This window comes from Hypanus sabinus, chromosome 27, assembly GCF_030144855.1.
Source record: "Hypanus sabinus isolate sHypSab1 chromosome 27, sHypSab1.hap1, whole genome shotgun sequence".
Classification (NCBI taxonomy): Eukaryota; Metazoa; Chordata; class Chondrichthyes; order Myliobatiformes; family Dasyatidae; genus Hypanus; species Hypanus sabinus.
In genome coordinates, this window is record NC_082732.1 from 24799749 (window position 1) to 24808832 (window position 9084).

At 47.1% G+C, this 9084-nt stretch overlaps 1 protein-coding gene across 3 annotated transcripts in view; it reads right to left on the reverse strand.

Moving 5' to 3' along the window:
- LOC132382114 (transmembrane protein 88) overlaps window positions 1-5678 on the reverse strand; it is a 72875-nt gene extending 67197 nt beyond the window's left edge. The window contains exon 1 of one of the 3 annotated variants that reach the window (XR_009508205.1): window positions 5060-5190. Coding sequence is in view for 1 of the 3 variants with exons in the window: in XM_059952001.1 (XP_059807984.1) it covers window positions 5060-5335 (276 nt within the window). In the remaining 2 variants the exon portion in view is untranslated. Of the gene's footprint in view, window positions 1-5059 lie in introns of all 3 variants that reach the window. The other 2 variants (XR_009508206.1, XM_059952001.1) reach the window with 2 other exon arrangements.
- Window positions 5679-9084: the final 3406 nt, after the last annotated feature.

A 9084-nucleotide genomic window follows, 5' to 3' on the forward strand; every position in this document is an offset into this window, starting at 1 on the left:
TAACCACACATTGCTCTGCGACGACACCGGTGCCAAGCTGTATCAGCCTAGTGCCCTTCCCTTGGACAACATCGGTGGCGTGGAGAGGGGAGACTTGCAGCTTGGGCAACTGCCGGTCTCCCATACAACCCTGCCCAGGCCTGCGCCCTGGAAACTTTCCAAGGCACAAATCCATGGTCTATTGAGACTAACGGAGGCCTAGACACTTTCATAACACCCGGGACCTTTTGTTAATCAAGTTAAATCCTTCTGTCTAATGATGAGTCACAGAGCTGAAGAATTGTTTTTTTCTCTTTTTTAACCAATGCTTGCTGACGCGCTGAGCACCTCCGGTGTGTCTGATTTTATGCTGCGTCCTTGGCCTCCAAAACCACATTGAAATCAAAGGCCTGGCATGAAGCAACACTGCGTTCTGTCACACGGCTGCTCTGCTGTGGGGTGAGCTCACGGTCTCAGCACATCGAATCGGTCGATATGTCCGGGACTTCGCCCTTAGACGTGCATTAAATCGATAACTTACTGCTGTTTAAATGGCAGACTCTATTCAGGCCTGCCAGAATTAGCCCGTGATAATTAGACTTAGGAGTGGCAGATGGGGAGCACAAAGTTTGGTGGAGAAGTTTAATAAGTTCAGCTGCTAGGCTTAACTCAGAGCAATCTTCACCTCTCAGCCGCCTCCAATGAAATTTCCTCCACCTGCACCAAACTCACAGCACAAAGATAATTGAATTAGAAAGACGAATGAGACAGAGAGATCCCTTGGTGTATGTGCAAGGTTCAGTGAAAATGGCACAAAGTGAGAAAATGGTTTTAAAAAAAAACAGATGGGATCCTGGGGTTTACAAACAGGGCCTTGTGGCACAAAACATGGGAGTGCTGATAATGTTCTGTGAAACACTGCTTCAACCACAAGCCATGTGTGGCTTTGGGCACCCACAAGTCAAGACTTGAAGACCTTGGAGAGACTGCAGAAGAGAATCACTAAGATGATTCCAGGAATGAGAGGCTTCAGTTATGTGCACAGAGGGGAAGACAGCAAGGTGCAACGGGATCTAAGGTCTTCAAAATCTTCTTCAAAGGTGTGAAAGGAGCAGACAGAGGTAAACCATTCTCTGTCTGAGTGGGGTTGATTGGGATCCGGGATCAGCCATCTTGGAATGGCTGAGCTGTGCGGATTGGTCCAATTCTGCTCCTAATCTTATGCCCTAACTCTCATTGGAGGAGGGATGGAAGGTGAAGGCGTTCCTTCCCCTCAGGCATAAATGATGGAACCCTCGCTTGTATTTTCTCCATTTTGCACACGTTTGCTCTGCTTACCCTCCCTCTCCCCAGGCAGAACAGCATGGAATTCCTTTCATCCTCAGCTTCCACCTCATCAGACATCTCATCCATCCATTATTTCTGCCAGTCCCAACACAAACCTGCCACCGGTTATATCTTCTCCTCCCGGCTTCTGTTCCCTTCGACTTTCTCTGGGGATTGCCCCCACCCACCCTGCCGTTCTCTGGTATTTCCCCCGGCGACAAGGCAAGGAGGGTGATATCTGTCACTTCGCCTCCCCCTCATCACCACCCGGGGCTTAGATTGCCCTTCCAGCTGAGAGAGAGCTCTTAAAAGAATAAGGATTAGGTTTACATCGAATCATGCAGTGAATTGTGTTGCTTGCATCAGGGACGTGCTGGGGTAAGTGTCACCACACCCACGATTTACTAACCCTTACTTGTTCCTTAAGGTTGTTGTAGTCGGGGTGATAATGGGGACAGGCTTCTACATCTATTTAACGCTCCCAGTGGCGTACACCTCAAAGAGCCTCTGACAACCAAGTCCAGCTCCTGCCCTTCACATGTGGCTTAGCTACTAAGCCCGGCAGAGGGGCAAAGGCGGGTTCAAACCAATCGTTTTGGGCAGACAGGGCTTGTCAGCCATGGCTGGCAGCTCGCCTACGAGAAGGAAAGCTCTGAGCTCAAACCTCCGCTGCTTTGAGGAAGGCTTTGGGAGTAAATCCTGTGGTGAACTACGTATACCTGTCTGGACACGCCCCTCTGCTGACTGCTCCTGTGGCTCCTCCCACAGACCCCTGTATAAAGGCGATTGGAGGCATTGCTCCTCCCTCGGTCTCCAGGATGTTGTGTGGTGGTCTCTTGCTGCTGATTGCTCTCTTCCAGCTAATAAAAGCCTATCTCTCGCCTCACGTCTCCGAGAGTTATTGATGGTGCATCAAACCCCAAGGGAAAATTCCAGAGCTGAGTCCCTAAGGCAGTCCTACGTTGAGTTCAACGCTGACTGGCAACTCCAGCGACGCTGCTGGTGCCAAACCGTACTGGTCTCTGCCGGTCCTTTGGGTTCATCAGAGGCGTGGAGAGGGAGAGCCTGCTGCGTGGGCAACAACATATCGTACTGCCCCGGTGGAAACACACACAGTCACACAGAGAACGTAAAAACTCCTTACAGAATCAGGAATCGAAACCCATTCAGTTATCACTGATGCACCAAACCCTGTGTGATTGTGCTGCCCCCTTCATCTCTTCCAACCTGATCTGGTGTTTGCAGTGCCGCCTCCTCTACAATGGTGAAGCGAAGAATTAACTAGGAGACTGCTTTCTGAAACAACTGTGCTCAGTCTACCATGGCCATTTCAAGCTGGTGTCATTTTAACTTTTATTCCCACTCCAACACTGTCCTCACCCTTCTCCACTGCTATGAAGAGCAACATCTCGTATTCTGCTTGAGTAATTTACAACCCAGTGGTATGAGCGTTAGATGTTTACAGTTTCAGGTAATACCTGGTGCTCTCCTCCCATAAACACCTCACCTGTCCACCTATTTTTTTTCTCCCTTTATTCATCTCTCCCGGCCTTCCCCATGGCTGGTTCCGACAATCCAATCTCCCCTCCCTATCTGGTTCCACCTATCACCCACACCACCAGCCTCTGCCTACCCCTTCTCCCCACCTGCCCATCGTCTCAATCCGACCAGCCCCTATCCCACTGTCACCTCTAGCATCCGCGGATGCTGCTCTCTCGGGCTTACTGTTCTTTCCTTGTTAAAAATGAATGCAATTAGCAAAAGAATCAAAAGTGAAATGACGACTATTTTAGATGGCAATTGGGTAGGTCTGGACTGAACTGCTCGAGGTTGTGAAGGCAGAGTTAATTACGGCATTGAGAAAGGAGAGGCAGTAAGGAGAGTAAGGAAGGGATTTGCGGGGCTCTGGGAGAGCAGACAGACCTGGATTGATCTTACATGGAGCCAGTCCAGCCTTGATGGGCCAAACAGCCTACATTAATATCGTCACTATTCTGCGGTTCCAGGTTGGCACTGTTCCAGGTTTAAAATTCATAGTTCGTTAACACTAAGCTTTCATTCGTGGTTTACAAATGATGTTCATTTTCCAGTTAATTTTGCAATCAAATCACCAAAATATTTCATTGAAACCTTCAGAAGCAGACGAGAACGTGGACAATTTGGCAATGTTCCAGTGAGTTCAACAATAGTACATAACGAAACACTATGTTAGACTGATAAATCCATCGGTGTGGACCAGTTTAAAAATTTGCTATGATTTATTATGTATTCTTTTAAGTTTTCATGCACCACTATCGGGCAAAGCTGATAAGGGGGCAACCGCTCAGCTCTCTGCAGGGAGCACTTCCAGGGATACACAGAAAAGGAAGCTGGTGTGGTTGAATTGACGGCCCACCTCACCCGGATTGTCTTCACTAACCTGCTAGACACTGGCTACCTCTGCGTTAGAGACATAGTGACAAATGCCACCCCCCGCCACCCCCCCCATCACCTTCTCTCAGACATATTCTTCAACATCATAGCATCCTGAAAATAATTTCTCACTTGGACCCTGAAATTCAAAATCTGCAGATGCTGGAAATCTGAAATAAAAACACAAGGTGCTAGAACCACCAGCAGCTCAGGCAGCATCTGTGGAGAAACAGTTAACGTGTCAGCTCAGGAGAGTTTCCTCAGAACCGGGAAAGAGAACATAAGTTGCTGGGGAGGCTGAGGGATGATAGGGCATAGAAAATATAGGGAACATTTTTATCTTACCCCAGCTTGAACAGTCCCATCAACCCAGCTAGTTTCTCCCTTTAAAGCCGGGATCCCCAACCTGGGTCCGTGGACCTCGTGCTTAATGGTATGGGTCCATGGCATAAACAAAAAGCTGGGAGCACCTACTTTAAAGCTTCCGATGAAGGAGTGTTAACCTGAAATGCTTAATTCTTTTCCTTTCCAGAAGCACTGCCTGAGCTGCTAGGGTTAATCTGGATGTGTTTATTGAACTCTGGTTCTCACTGTCAGACATATTTTTCTTACATTTCAGATACAGCAACTCTCAGATATTTATTTTATAAAAAATGAATGCAGTGAATGTCCTGTGAATGTGAAAGACCCTGTTCCTTGTTAAGGGAATGTACACAATTTACTTTCAGTGTAAGTCAGTTTTAAAATGGAAAGGGTTTGGGGAGCAGTCCTACAAAATCCACCGGCTCAAGTTTCCAGCAATATCCTTTTTCCCAGAGTGATTCACAAGCGACGCATTAGGCGCCATTGAACAACACCTGAAGCTTACTCACTGGCTAAGCTGTCAGAGCTGGACCGTTTTAATACACTATACCATTACTCGATTTCGCTCCAAACCTCTGCGCTTCATTATAGCAAGCAAGCAAGCATTAAAACTGCGGCTTCCTCACCAGGGAAATGCTAAATTCACCGTAACCAAGACAGGAAGGTTTAAATATCCAAATTCACTGAACTCACTTGAATACTCTGTGGCCGTGAGGGTAAGGTTTAAACTCGGACCACTGTGAAAATAATGTAACCTTTTTCTAATTTAAAGTTGCTTCATTTCTTTCTCAGTCTAACAGGGCACCTAAGCTGTGCTCGTTTTAATAGAAACGTCCAACAACTGTCAGAAGAGTTGCCCAGTGTCTAACAGTGTTTGGTGTGGCCTAGTCAAGTGGACAGGCCTCTCTGGGCTCTGGTGCACCTGTCGTCATTTCATAGTAACGCGGAGACTTAACATTCCGAGCTGAAGGCTACTTACCCGGGAGTGACACTGAAACCCAAAGTACACCACCACAATGGTGGGCATCAGCACGATGCAAAAGACAGTGCCCATGAGGGCAAGGTTCAGGAGGAAAAGCGCAAAGTTAAAGGCAGTGACCAGTACCGCCCATCCCCAGCACTCACACACGCTGCGTGCCTCCAGCGGCCACGGTTGGTCCTCAATGCTGTAGAGTGGAGGGTGGACATGATTAAGCATGCAGACAGTGTCCGACACACTATCCACATCAAAGTCCTCAATTTCTTGCCCTGCCATTTCAATGCAGCAGATATTTCCCTTCTGATTGCTTTTCCACAGTTAATTGATTTTGCTGCAGTTCCCAGCTTAACGGTGTGGATGAAGTGACTTGCTGGCCTCAGCTCTGATCCACACAAGTAGTTTCCTCGCCTGCTACTCCCGCGCTAATGTCACCCCGTCCTGCAATAGGTATGAATCACTCTCGGTGCTGAGATCGAGCCTCACATGAGCAGCAACCACAAGCCGGCAGCTGACTCTGTCAGCCTTTGACACTGAGCCAGTTAGTCGAGATTAATAAACTGCCAGAAAACGCAGTCGTTCCCGCTTCGGACCAATCCTCTTGTGCTGCATCCTCAGGCACTGAGCATGCTCCTCCCAGACTATTACCTGGCTGTTAGGGGACTAGCACAAACTGCAGCTGCGGGCTCCAGGTAAGAGCTGCATTTATCACAAGTTGCAGAGCCCAAACTACAGCAGACAATTCTCATCCCTGCAATTAACAAAGTCTTTGATTACTCCCTATCGTTAGAGCAGTAACATTTTCCATGTTGCAATAAGAACATTTTTAATGGTACATTGATGATTGTTTACAATATTGTATTATGTTGTATATAAATTTCTTATGATTCTCCCCCGTTTCATTTCAGTTCCTTTAAATGAATACACCTGGGGAGTTAAAAATCTCAATTATAAACGTGTCTCACAGCAATATTTTTTAAATCTCTGCATTTATTCAATAATTAAACACTAATAATCAAGCAGCAAAAAGATTGAATAGTATTTTATTTGACGTCTCCAAATAAGAAGACTTTATTTTTAAGAAGCATTGACTAATTACATTGCTTTCGTGAAGGTGCAGGCACATTTGTACACAGCAGTGAACCAGCTTACCATTTGCTACCAGGTCTGGCTGGATTTGAATCACTCTACAATGGAAAGATAACACATACTTTCTTCACTGTAAATCATTTTAAATATATCTTCCCTGTCTCTTCCGCTCTCTCCTCTGTTCAGGAAGCAGCCTCTACCACGTCCATCATTACTTCCAGCCTACAGAGCCGATTTTTTTAAGGTGCATTCTCCAACTTCTCCTTCAAATCACCTCCTCTCAAAATTCCTTCCCTCCTCACAACTGCTGGCCATCTCCAACTTTGCTTTTTCCTGCAGAGTCCTCACTTGAATCCCTTCCCCAGCACAGAACTGAAATTGCTCTGATCAATATCACAGACAGCATCCAGTACGAAGCCTCCACACAAAGTGTTGGGGGGGACTCAGCCGGGAAGGTGAAGGATCTCCGTTTGAAATGTCAACTCTCTGTTAGCTTCCGTAGACACCCCGTGACCTGCTGAGTGAATCCAGCATTTCAAAAAGGCCTACAGTGTCCAGGGTGTCACAGGCGACACCCTCCCCACCACTGAACTCTTCTATAAGGAGTGCTGCCACAAAAAGGCAGCATCAAAGATGCCCACTGTGCAGGCCATGCTCTCTTCTCACTGCTGCCATTGGGAAGGAGCCTCAGGTCCCACAGCACCAGGCATAGGAACAGTTACACAATGGTCCAATTTAATATCAGAGAATATATTCAGTATGCAGCCTGAAATCCTTCAGCTGCATTACCCTTCAACCATCAAGTTCCTGAATCAGTGTGGGTTGCTTCACTCATCTCAACTCTAAACTGTTCCCTCAACCAATGGACTGCGGGCTCTTCAGCTCATCTTCTCAGGATTGTTCCTTTGTGAGTCGGTTTTCGTGTATTCCACTTGAGTTCTTTGTTCTACTGTGGATGCCTGCAAGAAAGTGAATCACAAGCGGGACATTTGCCGGCTGGTGGTGTGAGTGGAGTCAGCTCTGGACTTCGAGGCGAGTGGCCTTGGGTTCGAGTCCTGCCGGCTCCTTGCGCCCTTTCCATCCGTGCCGGGTTGGACGTCCAGCTAGCCATTCAGCCTTGTAAAAAACAGGCAAAATGCTAAAGAAATGGCAGAACCACCCGATGTGCCACTTGGCGTGGAGAGGAATGACACATGGCGACATACGTGTACTTTGATGATAAATTTACTTGGCACTTTGATCTTTGTGTGCTGCAGTCGCATGTGTCTCCAGTTCTCAACTTGACCACTGCCTTTGGTTAAAATTAACTGCCCCCAGCCTCCGCATCGACTGCCTGCCTGAAGGGGACTGCTCTTCCTTGGCTCAGCTGTTGACGACCAGTGGTCACTCTGCCCACACCTGTAACATTAACCTCTCAGTCTCCCCAGAGGTCTCCACGATGCCTCCACTAGCTTCCGTAAGTACATAGATGCCCTCCCCCCCACCACTACTCCCCCCCCTTGACCCTTCCGCTGGCTTTAAATTCTCAGACTTTTTGTCCAACATCTAGCTTTATCACTGGTGAGATTGCTCTGCTATGGAGAGGGGGAGCGTTGCCCAGGCTTTCTGCTTTCTGGGTGTGGACTTGGACTGGGGGCTTCTTTTACAGGCTTATGGTTTTTAATTTGTATTCTGAGTTTTTCTCAGTTTTTGTGTGCGTGGTAGGGGGATTTTGGGCTCAATGTGTTCATTTTCTTCTGCGGGGAGGAGGGATTTGAGGGTTGATTATCAAGCTGCCGTCCTTTTCCTTCTTGGTTACGCGGCTTGCCGGAGAAGAAGAATTTCAGAGTTGCAAACTTTGATGATAAATGAGCCTGTGAACCTCTGCAAAGATATTTCCTCCAAATAAATGTCAGCATAACCATGTGGTACTTTAGTGTGTATACACGCCTTGATCATTTGGCATCATCAGCCAATCTGGGATAGACAATGGAACAGTAAAATTTCCAAACCATTAACACAAATAAAGAAGGGATCAAGCGCACCCGACACTGGCCTGAGCCTGGTGTATCCAGGGCACCATAAATCCAAAAGATCTGTCCAACCCTTTCCCTCCAGTGTTGATCCTCGTTTCCATAAATGGGAACAGACACTCGGTGGCCACTTTATTAGGCACACCTGCTCGGTAAAGCAAATATCTAATCAGCCAAACATGAGGCAGCAAATCTGACTAAATACAGGTGAAAAAAAAAGATTTACTTTGGCTCTCTGTTTGGATTACTGCTCTGATCTTTCAGACCTGGTCTTCATGGTTGTAGCACGCGAGTGGTCCATTTCATGTTGCACTGACAAGGAGGCTGTGAGGTTGTAGATAATTGCTTTGGGAACGGAGAGGGCACAATCTGAGTCTAGCAAAGAGGCAGGAGTGCAGCAAAATGTCCTGTCCTCTGACTGATATTGAATCTCTTGAGTGCTGTCGGAGTTGTGTCCGTTAAGCTGAACTCTTGACGCGGCAGAAGGTTCATGTGGTAAAGAGGAGGAGACAATGGGATTCATTCTGATCAAGAGATGCCTATAAATAGCATCATAGATGGACGTCAGTTGGCGAAAGGATTACAGGAAATTGAGGAAGTATGATTTCACCCAAAAGCTGGTGAGAGTCTGGGACCTACCGCCAAAAAGTGAGTCAGAGACCCAAATCACAATCACAATCACATTCAAAAGAGCTGATGCCTACAAGGATATAGACCAAGAGTTAGTGGTAACCAAAATTAGCTTTTATCTTGCCTGTGGATATGATGGAATGAAAGACGATGAGATATAGGAGCAGAATGAGGCCATTTGTCCCATTGAGTCTGCTCCACCATTCCATCATGGCAGATTTATTATCCCTCTCAATCCCGTTCCCCTGCCTTCTCCCTGTAATCTCTGACCCCCTTACTAATCAAGAACCTATCAAC